The 18446-nt window shown below is 39.0% G+C and overlaps 1 protein-coding gene across 1 annotated transcript; it reads right to left on the bottom strand.

Moving 5' to 3' along the window:
* Positions 1 to 1761: 1761 nt before the first annotated feature.
* On the bottom strand, positions 1762 to 17831 carry ak3 (adenylate kinase 3). Its single transcript, XM_059539111.1, has 5 exons — positions 17514 to 17831; positions 15455 to 15574; positions 15198 to 15370; positions 4685 to 4803; positions 1762 to 2778 (listed from the first exon to the last, which is right to left on the bottom strand). The coding sequence occupies exons 1-5, from the start codon at positions 17659 to 17661 to the stop codon at positions 2661 to 2663; spliced, it is 678 nt and encodes a 225-aa protein (XP_059395094.1). The 5' UTR covers positions 17662 to 17831; the 3' UTR covers positions 1762 to 2660.
* Between the last annotated feature and the right edge of the window lie 615 nt (positions 17832 to 18446).

Below are 18446 nucleotides of genomic sequence, written 5' to 3'. Positions count from 1 at the left end.
TATTGAGGTGCTGTGACATGACCTTAAAAAGCGGTTCATGCTCGAAAAACCTCCAATGTGGCTGGATTACAATTCTGCATAAGTGAGTGGACCAAAATTCCTCCACAGTGCTGTAACAGACTCATTGCAAGTTCTTGCTAACGCTTGATTGCAGTTGTTGCTGCTAAGAGTTGTCCATCCAGTTATGAGGTTTATGGGGCAAACAGTTTTTCACACAGGTCCATGTAGTTTTGGATTTAGTTTTCCCTTTCATAAAATCCTTAATTTAAAAACTGCATTTTTTTAAATTTGACTAATATTTACATTTGTTTGATCTGAAACATTAAAGTGTGACAAACATGCAAAAAAATAAGAAATCAGGAAGGGGACCAACACTTTTTCATACCATGGTACAGTATGTGTGTATTTGTATGTAAATAATAAATGTACACACACAATATGTAAACAAAGTTTTATTTTGGATGTAATTTAATTGCGATTAATCGTTTGACAGCACTAATATATATATATATATAAATATATACAGTGCTTTTTTTTGTCATGTTACAGCCTTATGTTAAACTGCTTTAAATTACTTTATTTTATTTTTTCACATCAATCTACACTACATTCACCATAATGGTAAAGCGGAAACAAACAAACAAAAACATCTTTGCAAATTTATTACAGATAAAAAAACTTATCTGGGACTGTTGAAATTGAGCTCAGCAGCATTCATATTGCTTGAAGATGTTACTACACTTCGAGTGAAGCTAACCTGTGGCAAATTCAATTGAATGGGTATTTGGAAAGGGACACATGTCTTAATAAAAGGTTTAATAGCTGATAATGCATATTAGAGCGAAGACCAAGCCCTGAGGTGAAAGCAAAAACTGCCTGTAGAGCTCAGAGACATGATTGCATCAAACCACACATCTAGGGAAGAGTTCAGAAAACATTTCTGCTGCATTGAAGGGTCACAGAAGCATGTTGCCTACATTATCCATAAGGGAAGACATTTGACACAACCTGGACTCTTCCTAGAGCTGGCCTCCTGACCAAACTAAGCAACTGATGAAGAAGGGCCTTGTCTAGGCTGTGACCAAGAAGCTGATGGTCACTCTAGTTGAGCTCCATGATCATATGTGGAGATGAGGGAAATCTACAGAAGGACAAACATCACAGTAGCACTCCACTGATCTGTGCTTTATGGTGGTGTGACCCTCTCTTCAGTGAAGACTCATGAAAACACACTTAAAATTTGCAAATCAGCACCTAAAGGACAAGATTCTCTGGTCTTATAGACAACTCTGTGAATGTTCTTGAGTGGCCCAGCCACAGCCTGGGATTGAACCCACTCAAATATTTCTGTAAAAACCTGAAAATGTACATCTGTCCCCATTACACCTGACAGAGCTTGAGAGGTGAAGAGGTGAGGAGAAGAATGGCAGATCCTTGCCAAATGCTGATGATCAAAGCTTGTCACATCACACCCAAAAAGAGTTGAGGCTGTAAAGGTGCTTCAGCTAAGTACTGAGTTAAGAGTTTAAATGTACTTATATATTTTTTTATTTTTTATACATTTGCAAAGTTGTGACAGTTCTGTTTTTGCTTTGTCATTACGGTAAATGGAGTGTAGATTGATGTGGAAAAAAGTCATTTAAAGCAGTTTAACATAAAGCTACAACATAACAAAACATGAAAAACATTAAGTGGTTTGAATACTTTTGCAAGGCACTGTATATTCCCTTTTGATTCAATATCAAAAGAAAAACTAAAAAGTTTTGAGCTTCTCTGTTTATTGCAGTTGTATGTGAAATGCCATGCTTTGCATCACACTTAAATCTCCATTATTCAATAGCAGGTTTTCAAACACTACAATTTATAGTGATTCATAATTATGCAATAAAATTAGATGAATAAACACTTTGCACTTCCTTGGTGGTCTAGAACTTCATAACCACATAATAGTGGTTTATCAATACAAACAGACTTATAAAACTACATTTTATACATTTTGATCACATTATAGATTTTCTTTCCCTTTATTATTTATTGTATTGTGTCAACTTTTCTTAATTAAAAATACATTATTTTGTATATGCAAAAAAATATTAACATTCATATGATCTACAATAGAAAAAGAATTAGACTCATAATTAGTGTTTTTGCTAATTATGGCCACAGTGGTTCGTACAAAAATCATTTTGCTCTGCATTCATTTGTGAAATGTTAAAATTAATACTTCTCTAGTATGCACAAATTTCAATAAAGTTATTAAAAGGTCATTATGGACAATAAACAGGAATGTTTTAGAGCTGCTGTGTCCATGCTTTGCAGCCACTTCAGTTAAAAAAAAAATTGTATGGGTTGGGCACTTCTTCTAAGTGGAAAGTTGAGAATGATTAACTTTGGAGTCAACTATTAATCTTAGCATGCCTATCTCTAACTCTCTAAGCTGGGTTTATTTCCTTAAGATGACAGCGCTAGAGCTAAGTAATAGACTACTTTGACCTTAAACCTCTAGTTAGGCACTAACTTTCTCACAAGGCATAAAAGCAGATGGTGACACCAAAGGCTTGGACAAATACAGTAGACTGCTTAAGGCCACAGAGGTGCATTGTGCTCGAGTCCAACAGTGTACTTCAGCTGTGGTGAAAGTCCTCAAGGTTATTATGCAATCATGCTTTTCCCATAGCCTGCTGGTTTCCTGGGATTTTCCTGGTCAGGAAGGCATGAACGTGGGGCCATATCTTGTTGGTTTCAGTTCCTGAGAAGGTCTCCAACACTCCTTTACTCCTGTTTAAGTACAAAGAGAGAAAATATCATATGCAATGAGCTAAACACGTCATCATTCATATTAAATGACTCCATCAGTCCAGCTTTCAGGAATCGTTCTACCTCATCATCATAATCATCCCAATATCTCAGATTAATAATTTTTTCCTTTGAACGGACATCGGAGAACCAGTGACAGTTGATGTAACACGGGGTTTCCTAAACAGGTGCTTATGAAGCAATAAGCCTCTCGGTTAACACTAAGCACTGCCAATTCAATCTCTGCTAGTGAATTTAATATGTATTTTGGATTGCAACATGTGCTAGGTTCAGTTTATTTACACATTTGCATCATTTTTACAACATTTTTTGTGGGCAGTAGTTTACAGCATTTCTGCAATATTCCACCTAAATAAAACCTCAAGGACTGATACCTTGAAAGAGTTTGGTTGTCTGAAATAATGTTTGAAAGAATTTAAGACAACAAAGTTCTGGCATGAAACTCTAGATGGCGCAGTCCGATAGATAGAACTCTGTATGACATAATGACATCATCATCACGTCACAGGTGATTGGTTCTCTCCTGTATCGGTAGCCAATGAGCTCGCTGCTCAACATTCAAATACTTAGCTAATGTAAGTGGTAGCAGTTTGCAGCACACTAGAGAAACCCTCCACCTTCCCCAGCTCCTCCTGTATAGATCTGCTATGAGGTGATTCACGTTTGTTATGGGGGTTATTTCATGCATGTTATATGTGCAGCAGCAGTATTTCTTACATGCTCACAGCAGCATGTCTGTGGATGTATTAGCAGTAGCAAGTCTCAGCACTTGATCTACAGCAGTGTAGCAGATCTTATAAATTTAAATTGTGTTATCAAATAATTATTTTTTATGTTACAGGATAATTGTATTTTAAAATAGTAATACAGAGTTAAAACATTATTATTATTAGTAGTAGTAGTTGTAGTATGTTTGAACTGTTATGTTTTATATAATTATACAATTAATATTTAATCTAATTATACAATCATTATTAAAATTTTATTCAGTTTGATTTAAAGTATCACTTCTTAAAAAGGTCTGAGTCTAAAAAATATATATTTTATCTATATATTCTCTGACATCAAATAATTGTGAGCATGCAAATATGTTGTTGAATTATTAAAATGTTAACTTAAAATCCCCAAAACTTCTGAAATATTTTACGTCTAAGGCTTTCAGTTGATGTATTGACATCAAACCTGGTGCACAAATTTAGATACTCCATAATTTAATGTGCAAATACACAAATTAGATTTGAGGAAGATTTTTTGAAAAGGAAAAAAAAACTTCAATTATGGTCTCTTCCTTGTATAATCACTTTCATGTGGCTAATAATATTGTGTAGAAGATGTCTGGACTACGTTTATGTTACTTCTGTGGTTCTTTTGTCCTTTTTTCGAGCTCAGCAGCCTTACTTTCATTGTATGGAAAAGAGCAACATTAACATTCTGCTAAATATCTTCTCTTTGCTTCCACATAAGAAAGAAATTCTTTCAGATCTAGAATCATATGTGTGTGAAAGGATGACAGAACATCGTGGCCTAGTGGTTAGAGAGTTTGACTCCTAACCCTAGGGTTGTGGGTTCGAATCTCGAGCCGGCAATAACACGACCTAGGTGCCCTTGAGCAAGGCATCAAACCCCCAACTGCTCCCTGGGCGGCGCAGCATAAATGGCTGCCCACTGCTCCGGGTGTGTGTTCACTGTGTGTGTGTGTGTGTGTGTGTGTGTTCACTGCTCTGTGTTTGTGCACTTTGGATGGGTTAAATGCAGAGCACGAATTCTGAGTATGGGTCACCATTCTTGGCTGAATGTCACGTCACTTTGACAAAAAAAAAAAACATGAGTAAAACAGCTTTAAAGTTCTGTGGCTCCTGTACAGTACCTGTAATACTCTAGAACTGGTTGTGTTTGTCTCTCATAGTCCTTGAGTCTCCTGGACACAGTTTCAGGACTGTCATCGTCTCTCTGGACCAGCGGTTCTCCTGTGACATCATCAAGACCCTGTGCACAAACATACATGACATCACTGCAGGCCTCCACCACAAAGAGCCCACTTTCAAATGTGCCATAATCACCCAAATAAAGCTACCGTATCTCAAGAATTCATGTACTGAAAGTGTCAACAATCTTTGGCAGTCGCTGATAAGTTCCAGAGCTGAACTGAGGTGACCTTCAGGGACACAGTTTTGTGTTGATATAAGCTTGAGCTGTATTTGAGCAACACTGACAAACACAGTTTCACACTGGGCTTGTGTTGTATTAGTCTAACACATGCTCAACTGCTTGTAACTAACTCTAAAGAAAGAGTAAATTAATAATTACTTTCGAACTTTATTTTATTAGTCTCCTCTGTTAATGTGGCGAGTCCTTTATTTCCGTCTCCATAGTGGAACGTTAATTTTGCATCTAGAAAGGTGGGACTTGTTAGAGAGACGCACACACGGAAGGAAAGGAGAAAAAATCTCATGTTGCTCTAAAACACTCTGAAGTCGAAAACACTAAAGAAAAGGAGGGTATAATTAAGCACCTAGCTGGAACGGGAACAAGGTATTGTGTTTGGTTTGTTTAATGTTTGTTTGCATTAATATGTAGGATAATTTATTCGACTTGAAGTGTTTAAATGTGTATCCGCTTATGTTATGTGAAGTTATGCTAACATAAACCTTTCAGCATTGTTAATACTGACTGAGGTAATGTCATAAAAGGGTTTTTATGAATGGCTATTTGTAATGTTGTTATATATTGTTATATAATATTCAATATATTGTTGAATGTGGCCTTTGGCTATGTTTGAGTTCGTAAGAGCTAATTTTATGTTATTTATCTGTCCTAGCTCTTACGGTGTTTCAAGGAGAAAAAAGGTTTAAGAAAATAAAGACTTTTTGAAATATCAGTAAGCTTCACCATTGTCTGGCTGGGGTTTAGCTACAGTAAGAGCTTGACCCGCATCGATACTGACGACGTGTTGTCTACGACGGGCCACGGAGGATCTTCAAAGCGCCGGCTACAGTTTCTGCTACATCGTGTCAGCATGGACGCATCAAGCTGCATCTTCACGCCTCGCGCCTGACCTACGTTGGACAGCGGTCTCACAGATTCGGTGCAATGGTCAAGTACAGCCTCATTCACGGACATTGATGCAGGACTGTGAGTATTAACCCACTATTATACAGTCTATAGTACAGTAATAAGGCGAACAACGGATTAACGGCTTCTTGGACTGAACATTTAATACTTACCGACTCAGCAACGAGAGCAACAAAAAGCTGTGGTTACATTTGCACTCATGCCTGCGTGCATCCACATGGACTCTTTCTAATTAAGGACACATAGACATTTTTTTATATTTTATTTTTTGGACTTTGCGTTTATCCACTTAATTAACTGTGTTTTTTGAGGTCTTCACATTTTCATTTCTTGCATTTTGGATTTAAGAACTTTGATAACTTTGTTTATTGTGGTATTTACACTGTCAGTTATTACAGTTATTTGAGTGTCTATATGTAAATGCATATGTGCTAACCACTTTAAACTGATGTTCTGATATTTTATGTTCATACAGTTCATAACGAGGGCTTTATTACATCTGCTAAGGGGTCTTCTGCCGTTAGAGTTTAAAAAATTAGGTGATAATGTCAGAGTCAGGTAATGAGATAGAGGTGGAGGAGCAGATGGCTGTTTATCAGCATGAAGATTTACAAGGTGAAGCCGACATAATGGTAGACTCTTCAGAGAGACCGTGTCTGAAGGAAACAAATGAAGCTAAACAACAAAGTTTAACTGATCTCCAAGGCAAGCTTAACAAGGATGACAATGCTCATGAAGGTCCAAGACGCTCTGAACGCACACGCCATCCTACAGAGAAGATGCGCGCACATCAATATGAAGAGGCCAAGAAAAAAGAGAAAAGGCTGTATGTCATGTACGAGCTATGGAAGCTCCACACACGGAAGGCAAGAGATCAGCTAAAGACTTATATGTCAGAGAGTCAGCTCTGGCCTCTCATTGAAGAGCTTAAGAAAGATAAAGAAGATGTAATGAACATTTATTATGAAATTCGAAATCTCACTACACCCTCCACCGACATAAGAAGAAGAGTTGATACGTGTGAATCGGTGACCACAGAAATCATCAACATTGCCTACAGCAGAGCTATAGATGATGAAAGCGGGTTTGATGAGCAGCAGGAAAGACAACGCCTTCATGAACTGCTCCGCCATGACTATGCAAAGTCTGTCTATGGATCCACGGCTTCTTTTATAAGTCATAGCCAGTCTGACCACTACTCCATAACTTCAGTTATGACAGCAAAACGTGCAGATGCTGCTGCTGAACTAGCAGTGAAAGAAGCAAATTATCAGATGCTGCTAGAGGAAGAAAGGCAAAAGGAATCCATAAGAGAGTTGGAGGAACAACAACGCAAGGCTCTAGAGGTTCAAAGGCGTGAGTTGGAGCGACTGCAGGCAGAGAAAGAGATACGGGCAGCTCAAGCCAAGTTGAGGATCTATGAAAAGGAGACAGAACACAAGGATGCTAACTATGTTAAAAAGGAAAGGAACATGGAAGCAAAGAATGTGCCTGTAACTACAGTGCCCCTCTCTCAAGTTGCATCGCCCCGTTGTACAGACATTTCCTCTCTCGCTCAGATCCTTCAAGACAACATAGCCTTAAATAGGCTTCCTGTTCCTGAGCCATTTGTCTTTAATGGCGATCCCATACAATTTATTGAATGGAAGTCAGCATTCACCTCACTCATTGATCAAAGGGCAATCACACCAGCTGAAAAACTATATTACCTGAAAAAATACGTTGGTGGCCCAGCACGGCAGGTTTTAGATGGCAACTTCTACCGAAATGACAATGAAGCATACCAAGACGCATGGGACAAACTGAACCATCGCTTTGGTCAGCCATTCACCATTCAGAGAGCATTCAGAGAGAAGCTTACCAACTGGCCGAGAATTCCATCAAAGGATGCTGAAGGACTGAGACGCTTCTCAGATTTTCTAAATGCTTGTCAAGATGCCATGCCTTATGTCAAGGGTCTCGACATATTAAATGACTGGGAGGAGAATCGGAAGCTGGTTCACAAATTACCAGACTGGGCAGCTTTAAGCTGGAACCGACAAGTCACGCAAAGCCTAAATGAAAATCAAGAATTTCCAAGTTTCAAGGAGTTTGCTAGATTCACGTCAAACGAAGCTGAGATTGCCTGCAATCCCATTACGTCCTTTCATGCCCTTCGTTTATCAGATTCTATCACTGAGAAGAGAAATCTCAAAGACGTAAAGAAAAACAAGGCTAGTGTTCTTACCACTCAAACAGTCACTGACAATGAGAACCATAAGTCAGAACAGAGGAAGGTTAAGATTTTATGTATTCTTTGTCAAGATAATAGACACCAGCTTCATGCATGCTCCAAGTTCACTGAGATGGTGTTGGTTGAGCGACGCAACTACATAAAGGAGAAGAAACTCTGCTATGGATGCCTGAAATCCGGCCACAGCGTGAGAGAATGCCGTCATCGTCATTTTTGTGACCACTGTAAGGGAAAGCATCCTACAGCCCTGCATGATGACAACTATAAAAGAGAAAGGTCTACAACAGAACCAGAGACAAATCGAGGCGCTGCTGCAACGTCACTCAGTGTAGCAGGTGAAGGCTCATCCAACACATCAATGGTGATACCGGTCTGGGTTTCATCTAAAAATGATCCAACGACTGAGAAACTTGTCTATGCACTACTCGACACTCAAAGCGACACTACGTTTATTGACCAAGAAGTGAGTGATGGTCTTAATGCTGACAAGTATCCAGTGAAACTGAAGTTGACGACTATGAGTGGTAAGGATACAGTGCTCACAAGCGAAGGTGTTTCTGGACTTCGTGTTAGAGGATATAGTTCCGCAGTTCAAGTTGATCTTCCGGTCGCCTATACAAAGGACTGCATACCTGTTAACCGCTCTCACATTCCCACTTGTGAGACCGCTAAACAATGGAGTCATCTTGCAGAAATAGTGGATGAAATCCAACCACTGAAGGACTGTGTAGTAGGTCTTTTGATCGGCTACAACTGCTCAAGAGCTATGGCACCAAGACAAGTCCTTTTAGGAGAAGACGAGGAACCCTACGCTGTAAGGACGGATTTAGGATGGAGTATTGTAGGGCGCTCACTACAGACCCATGATGCGTTGAGCACACATCATTTGTGTCACAGAATTACAGTTAAGGAGCTACCTCCGATAACTCCTACTGACGTCATTCGCATTTTTGAGTCTGACTTCAAAGATGGCAGTGACGGCAGCAAAATTGTGTCACAAGACGACATCAAATTCCTCAACATACTGGATGAGGGAATAAGGAAAAATATACATGGCCATTATGAGATGCCTCTGCCCTTCAAAACCAGACCCAGTTTGCCTGACAACAAAGGCTCAGCTATGACACGCCTCCTTCACCTTAAAAGGAAATTGCAACGGGATGAAAGGTATAAGAAGCATTATGTTGAGTTCATGGAGGAGGTCATCGGAAACGGAGATGCTGAGCAGGTCAAGGATGGTGGGAGTGAAGGCGAGAGATGGTACATTCCCCATCATGGTGTGCACCATGCGAAGAAGCCAGATAAACTTCGTGTAGTGTTCGATTGCTCTGCCAGATACAAAGGAACAAGCTTGAATGATCACCTCCTCTCTGGGCCTGACATGTTGAACAACTTAAGTGGAGTTCTCATCCGTTTCCGACAGCACCCCGTTGCATTGATGTGCGACATTCAGAAGATGTTCCATCAGTTTCACGTGGTCGAAGCTGATCGCAACTTCCTGCGCTTTCTTTGGTGGAAGCAAGGAGATTTAAACTCACAGCCCAGCGAGTTTCGCATGAAAGTGCATCTGTTCGGTGCAGCTTCCTCTCCAGGATGTGCAAATTATGGGATGAAACATCTAGCTAAGGAGAATCGTGACATATACACTCAAGGCTCGAGATTTGTTATGAGGAACTTTTATGTAGATGATGGGCTCGCAAGTGTTGAAAACACTGAAGATGCTATTCAGCTTGCCAGGGAAGCTCGTGAACTCTGTGCCATGGGTGGTCTCCGTCTACATAAGTTTGTGTCTAACGACAGAAAGGTATTAGAGAGTATACCACAATCCGAACGAGCAACCAATGTGAAGGATATGGATCTCGCATTTGATGATTTGCCACTTGAGAGAGCTCTCGGGATTCAATGGGATGTGGAGTCTGACTGCTTCAGGCTTAACGTCAGCCTCAAAGAACAGCCTGCAACTCGACGCGGCATTTTATCTACAGTGGCTTCTCTGTACGATCCTCTTGGGTTTGTGGCGCCAGTCGTCCTCAGAGCGAAGATCATTCTTCAGGAGATGTGCAGACGGGGTACTGGCTGGGACGATCCTCTCACTGACGAGCTTCGCCCAAAATGGGAACAATGGAGAAGTGATCTAGCCCACTTAGATAATTTCACCATATCCCGTACCTACTCACCTGCTGGATTTGGAAGGGTCTCAAAGACAGAGCTGCATCACTTTTCTGATGCCAGTATGAAGGGTTATGGCCAGTGCTCATACCTGCGACTCCAAAACGAAGAGGGTGATATTCATTGTGCCTTAGTTGTAGGAAAATCACGTGTCTCTCCAACCAAGGTCACAACCATCCCAAGATTAGAATTAACAGCAGCAGTTGTTTCAGTGAAGATAAGCAACATGCTTAAGGAGGAATTGGGATGTATTAATGCCGAGGAGTTCTTCTGGACCGACTCTAAAGTGGTCTTAGGTTATATAAGAAACGAAGCACGACGATTTCACACGTTTGTGGCTAACCGGGTTCAGAAGATTCAGCTCAGCTCAGCCCCACAACAGTGGCGATATGTCCCAACAAATGAGAATCCTGCTGACCATGCTTCTCGGGGCTTAACTGCCAGTGAGTTTTTGTCATCCACGTGGCTCACTGGGCCCAAGTTCCTATGGAACAAGGAAATAAAGCTGGTTACAGATGAAATACCAGAGTTAACCGTCGGAGATCCAGAGGTCAGGAGTGTTCTAGCGCTCAGTACCAAAACCACTGAATGCGTGAACCTAGTTGATCGCTTGTCTAAGTTCTCATCATGGTCGCTAGCTACGCGAGCAGTTGCACGCATTCTCAGGCGTATAAGCAAGAACAGATCAAACAGTCTCACCACTGTAACAGAACGAGAAGAGGCAGAACATTGCTTAATCAAAGATCTGCAGAAAAATGTGTATCAAGAAGAGTTGAAACTGCTGAGCAAAGGGATCCCTCTACCACATCACAATCCGTTACATGCTCTTGACGCTTTTCTCCACGACGACGGTGTCCTCAGGGTGGGAGGGAGGCTGTGCAATTCCTCTCTTCCCAACTTCATCAAGCACCCTGCAATCATTCCCAAAGATCATCACATCACGAGGATGATTATTGCCTATCACCACGAGAAGATGAAACATCAAGGTAAAGGTCTTACCATTAATGAAATAAGGCGCAGCGGCTACTGGATTACAGGAATCAACCGGGCAGTTGCATCCTACATTCGTCAATGTGTCACCTGTAGACGGCAACGCAAACCTATGGAAGAGCAAAGGATGGCCGATCTACCCCCTGAACGGTTGGAGCCATCACCTCCCTTCACTTTCTGCGGCATGGACTGCTTCGGGCCATTCCTTACAAAACAAGGAAGAAAAGAGAACAAAAGGTACGGTCTTCTTTTCACTTGCCTTAGTTCCCGTGCTGTTCATATTGAGGTTCTTGAAGACATGTCGACAAATGCCTTCATAAATGGCCTTCGATGTTTCATCGCCATACGTGGTGCTGTTCGTCAGATCAAGTCTGATCAAGGAAGCAACTTCGTAGGAGCCAAAAATGAGTTTAGAGAAGCTTTAAGGGAAGTCGATGCAGACCGTCTGGCTGTATTTCTTGCAGAAAAGCAGTGCGACTTCAGCATGAATGCACCCCATTCTAGCCATGCCGGAGGAGTGTGGGAAAGACAAATAAGGACAGTGAGAAGCGTTCTAAGGTCCACTCTTGCCCTTTCCTCTGGTAGACTAAATGATGCTTCACTACGGGCCTTTTTCTATGAGGCTATGGCTATAGTCAATAGTCGTCCTCTGACTGTTGACAATCTCAGTGACCCCCATAGCCTCGAACCACTCACCCCTAATCATCTTCTGACGATGAAATCTGTCCAAGCCTTGCCTCCTCCTGGTGAATTCGTCAGAGAAGATGTGTATGGCAAGAAAAGGTGGAGACATGTTCAATATCTCGCAGAACAGTTCTGGAGTCGATGGCGAAAGGAATACCTTGCCAACATTGCTCTCAGACAACGCTGGCATGCTCCAAGAAGAAATTTACAAGTAGGAGATATTGTAATCATGAAAGGAGAGGATGTGCACAGGAATGAGTGGAGATTGGGTAGAGTTTCAGAAACCACTACTGACAAAGATGGACTTGTACGGAGAGTTAAAATTCAGCTTGGTGACAGTAAGCTTGGCAAGAAAGGTGAGCGTCTTCACAAGGTGTCCGAAGTTGAGCGCCCAGTCCAGAAGCTTGTTCTGCTGCTGGAGACTAACTAAATCTGCTCCTTCCCTCCATAGCGCATAATATTACATAGTTATAGTTAAGTTTCCAACTTTGGCATAAGTTGTCTTTGTTCTTATACGGCTTAGGGAAGGCAATTTTCAGTTAAAATCATTCGTGCCTAATGTAATCTGTGTACCGTTCCATTATTCACTCATGATTGGTGGGAGTGTAACTAACTCTAAAGAAAGAGTAAATTAATAATTACTTTCGAACTTTATTTTATTAGTCTCCTCTGTTAATGTGGCGAGTCCTTTATTTCCGTCTCCATAGTGGAACGTTAATTTTGCATCTAGAAAGGTGGGACTTGTTAGAGAGACGCACACACGGAAGGAAAGGAGAAAAAATCTCATGTTGCTCTAAAACACTCTGAAGTCGAAAACACTAAAGAAAAGGAGGGTATAATTAAGCACCTAGCTGGAACGGGAACAAGGTATTGTGTTTGGTTTGTTTAATGTTTGTTTGCATTAATATGTAGGATAATTTATTCGACTTGAAGTGTTTAAATGTGTATCCGCTTATGTTATGTGAAGTTATGCTAACATAAACCTTTCAGCATTGTTAATACTGACTGAGGTAATGTCATAAAAGGGTTTTTATGAATGGCTATTTGTAATGTTGTTATATATTGTTATATAATATTCAATATATTGTTGAATGTGGCCTTTGGCTATGTTTGAGTTCGTAAGAGCTAATTTTATGTTATTTATCTGTCCTAGCTCTTACGGTGTTTCAAGGAGAAAAAAGGTTTAAGAAAATAAAGACTTTTTGAAATATCAGTAAGCTTCACCATTGTCTGGCTGGGGTTTAGCTACACTGCTGTCTTAAAGAATGATTGCAAAGAGGACCAAAATGTATAAAGTAGGCAAGAGTTTTGTGTCACTAAATCCAAACTCACTGGCTTTGTGGCAGTAGACAAAAGTACATTTTTATCACATCTTGGATATAAACAGCTATTCTTTGTTCGGTTTTACTTTGTATAAAACTCTTTACTCTTAGAAGTTAAACTATCTTTTAAACTACAACAAAAACTATTTAAGCAACATTGTTCTGGCCTCGTGACTCTTTTTTTTTTTCTCTCTCTGACAGTGTTTGATAAATGGACAGGAACTCCATGTCTTCCTCTACCTGCTCCAGTTTTATTGCATGGATGAGAGCAAAGTTCCTTGAATAAACTCCTTAGTAAACCGTAGTGTTCATATCTGTCTTGAGTACCAGGTTGTGAAATAGCATGACCTACTTTCACCACAGGAACTCTTTGGACTCCTTACAAGTTTAACACAGATTTGGGTTCAGTGCTTCAATGCTTAGTTTTTACTTTTACAGCTCTAATGATTATTATTACTTAATACTTTTATTTTATTACACAGTATTTAAAGAAAGACTATTTGTTTGTGTGCGTGTGTGTATACACATATCTACATATACATATAGTAGCCTAAATTTCAATATTATATATAAAGTACTTGAACGTTTCTAAGTAGACACTTTAAAATCTGTACTTGCAAATACAAATACAATATGGACGTTTTATGAGTGCTTTCAAACGATTAATCGCGATTAATGGCATCCAAAATAAAGGTTTTTGTTTACATAATATGTGTAATATATGAGTGTGTACTGTGTATATTTATTATGTATATATAAATGCAAACACATGCATGTATATATTTAAGAAAAATATTTTATGCTTATATATTAAATATATATTTATATATATATATATATTATAAAATATAAGAATATGAATATATAAATGTAAATGTTTTCTATATATATACTGTATGTTTGTGTATTTACATATACATAATAAATAAACACATGTACATATATAATGTAAACAAAAACTTTTATTTTGGATGCGATTAATCGCGATTAATCGTTTGACAGCACTACTTTTTATTGAAATAAAAATCCAATTAAGTGCCCCTGAATGTTTCTTTACACACTATTAAGGCCAAATTACTTGTTTGTTGTTTTAATTTTTTTATAAAAAATGTTTTTTTTAACATTAAAACAAATGATGTTTTATTTTAAAGTACATTTTAGATAATTATGTTTTAATAACTTCTTTAAACTAACAAACTAAATCACATTTAAAGTACTAGATTATAATTTCAACTGTTGCGTTATTTGATATTCCATGAAAAGAGAACATATTTTAAGCGTATGAAATTGCAACTTTTTAAATGACATTAAAGTATATTTTAGTTTTCCATATGCTTGTCAGTGCATTCAGCAGTCAACTTTAACCATATTTTAAAGACAAGTAATAATGAAATTACATATAAAGATGTACTTAAGTTCATTTTAAGAAAGGCCAATACTTTTAAAGAATATTATTTATTAAATATCATTAAAGTGTCCTTCTTTTAAACAAATTTTAGGCATTGGTGAATTAACTCATTTCAACATTTAAATATGAACCAATTACTAATAACTAAACAATATCTACTTAAACAATCCAGTTTAACCAAGCCAAGATTAATGTTAGTCTTTTTAGAAAAAACATATCTCTTTTATGCCTTATTCATAAAACTCAACACTATTTACCTGATGCTATTAACACTTCACTATTATTGCCTGCAGAAAATACACATTTTGAAGCTTGTTTACAAAATCTGTTTTTAATGAAGAATGGATTTTCACACCATTTTTTGCAGTGTAGTTTGCCGTTTTCGTATTAACAGGAGTGTTTGACTCCCTGCATTTACTGTTTAATTATCTTCAGTTTTATAAAGTGATGTTAAATGTGATTGAGGAAATGATCTGGAATATAAAAGGATCAGAGGACTCACTGGTTTCTTGGGTGGGTTGAAGTCTATATTATAGACCCTGCCACTGGGAAGGTGAACCCAGCGAGAGGTCAGGCGCTCCCGGATCGTCTGGGAAGGCACGTCCAGGTTTATAACAGAGTCCACATCATACACGCTGTCCAGGGCATCGGCCTGAGCCACAGTACGAGGAAACCCTGTCGGGACAATATGAAAGAGACCACGATTAAACTGCACAATCCATCATCAGCATGGCTCGGGGCGAGCGGGGTGAGAGTTACCGTCCAGAAGCCAGCTGGTCTGCTCCAGACCCCTCAGAGTGGACAGGACGAGGCGAGAGATGACATCATCAGGAACCAGCTGACCCTGATCGATACACGACTTCATCAGGAGACCCAAATCTGCACAAAAGGTGCATAAGAGCTCATCAGTTGTTCAGTAAGGACAAAAAAAAATTCAGGCATATATATAGTAAAAAAAGACATTTATTTATTTATTTATGAATTAATAATACATTTAATTTAAAAACATTAAATCGCAATTCAATTATCATCAATTAATAATAAAATATTTACAGGCATATGATGCATTTGCCAATCATCACAAAAAATACAAATATATATATATATATAAATCTTTGTGTTGATTATTTGGCTAAAGAATCATAACCTTAGCTATTAACCCTCAAAACTCCAATGACAATGAAGTGTGACCACTACAGTGAGCTTGTTGTAACAGATATATGAACTTCAAGTGGCTCTGCGCATTGTAAAAACTTTTTAATAATCGTCCTTTGACCCACTGACCCACACTTCTGGTAAGTGTTAAATATTTCTGGCCTATAATAACAAGGTTTGGAATCATTTGAAAGAGATTAATACTTTTCCTTGCCATCTCAGGAATTTTTTACATAATATATTGCATAAAATATAATTACATAATTACATTATTCAAATAAACAACAGTTATTTTAAATTATAATATTTTTCAACAATAGTACTGTTTTACTGTATTAAAAAACAATTAAAACATCTTAACGACCCTTAAAGTTTAAGTAGCAGTTACGTTTTTCTGCCATAATATTTCACAGTTTACGTAAATAGTTCTGCGATGGACAATATCTTTTTTTAAAGTACAGATAACTCATGTATCCCATTTAATATGAGCTCAAAAAATCTGCATGTATACATATTATCCATAAATACTTTTGGATTAAGCAGTTCTTGAAATATAAAATCGCCTGCGGAAAATGAACTTAGTTCATCTTAGCAGGTTTTGACATGAGGGCAACTAAACGCTTGACATTTTGGGGTGAACTGTCCCTTTAAGGTCTTACTTTAAGTTGTAACTGTACACTATATGGTGCATGTAACTCATATTTAAATATTTCTCTCCTTCTAAATTCATATGCAGTCTATATGATTCATATGTTGGTCATATGCTGTATCTGGTCTAGTCTGACTGTGGTAGGTAGAACTGCACACCAGAAAACTGATGACACACACAGCATCTGGCATCCATTTGTGCTTACTGCTACAAGAACATTATTTATAGAGCTCAGATTAGAGAAGAACACAGTACAACTTTGCAAACATTTGAATTGTGGAGCACACTTGAATGCACGGCAGGCTTGGGCTTCAGTGTGATTTGCAGTCAAATAATTTGTAGTAAACAGTCTTAGACATGTTTAGTATGCAAAGCACATTCTTTAAAGAAAGACATCGCCTTTAAAAGCTAAAGTACAAATATCTGAAAATACCAGACAGTCTATGCATAACAAACAAGAGTACTAGCCCCAGCAGAAGAAACCCAGAGCACGACTCTAATGGTTCTCCAGACAGCGCTAGTAGACAGAGCTCGATGTCTCACAACAAGCGGGCGTGGAAACTATCAGCGGAACTCTCTCATCGTTAACTCTTTCGTGCATTTCTAAAAAACAACCACAACACAACTACAGCGAAAAGTAAACCTAGTGACCCGTCTAAGTCTTTCCAATCGCTGTTATCTTTGGGCATCACACGCCAGAGCTCACTTAAAAAGCGCGATGTTTCAAAACTGCTGTCTAGATAGACAAGGTAGCGCACTACACTTTGAGACAAAACCCAAATTAAAACTCAGTTCTGCTCATAATCTGTAATTATAGCCTAAATCCTGTTTTCAGGCATAAAACCGAAGCTGAAGTTTTGCAGCCATTTTTTTTATTTAACAAAGCTTCGTTTAACCCTTCAGTAAACTGAACTGCGCTCGCAGCGAACACAAAAGCTTCGGTTATTTAATCGTTTATGTGAATTAAGCCTGAGATGGCATGAGAGGACGGAGCTGGAGCTGGAGCTGTGTTACCTGTCTTGGCCTCGATGTTGGCCCGCAGCATGTCTCCACTGGAGAGATGCTTCAGAGCGAAACTCTGCGCTATCCGGCGGGACACGGTCCCCTTCCCCGAGCCCGGGGCCCCCATGATCACCGCGCGGAACACGGTCTGCAGACCCATGCTTCTCCTGCTCACTGCTTGAGAGTGTGGAGTCAGATTAATATCTCTTCTTCACAGCTGCAGTCTGGGCTCTGCAGATTGACTGTAGGGATGTGGAGTCCGCTTGGAGTCCTCTCTGGAGTCAGAACGACTCATACGCAACTCCACTTTTACTCCCAGATTAAGCCCGTCCTTTTCTAACGCACGCGCCTCACATTACAGGAAGTGTTTAAAGCTCAAGTGGGCGAGTGAGGACACTTACAGTAGTACGCACTACATTACTGATGTATTACTACATCTCTTAGAGAGGTTTTCAATCTATGAAGTTCCCAGGAACCTGCATCTAGACCCGAAGACCGCCCAAAGCTAGATTTTCTGCTTAAAGTAGAACTTTAATTGAAAACACTGTTACATTATTATACAATGCTTGCATTAGTTAACTGCTATTTTTTTAAATATATTTTTAGAGCACTCAAAAACAAAATAAATAAACTCACTTAAATAAATAATAGCCTAATTTAAAGCTGAAGTAGGACACTTTTGTAAAAATGTATTAGTGAAACCTGTCATTATGCCCTGACGGTAGAATATGAGACAGATAATCTGTGAAAAAAATCAAGCTCCTCTGGCTCCTCCCAGTGGTCCTATTGCCATTTGCAGAAATTCATCCGCTCCCGGTAAGAAACAACCAATCAGAGCTGCGGTCCGTAACTTTTTTTGTGTTCAAGATTTACAAATTCTATATAATAAGCGAGTACACCATGAATCCATTTTCCAAACCGTGTTTTTAGCCTGTCCTGAATCAC

Source organism: Carassius carassius, chromosome 45 (genome assembly GCF_963082965.1).
Source record: "Carassius carassius chromosome 45, fCarCar2.1, whole genome shotgun sequence".
NCBI lineage: Eukaryota > Metazoa > Chordata > Actinopteri > Cypriniformes > Cyprinidae > Carassius > Carassius carassius.
The sequence above is the reverse complement of the archived record's forward strand: the minus strand, read 5'-3'. Positions and strand labels throughout refer to the sequence as shown.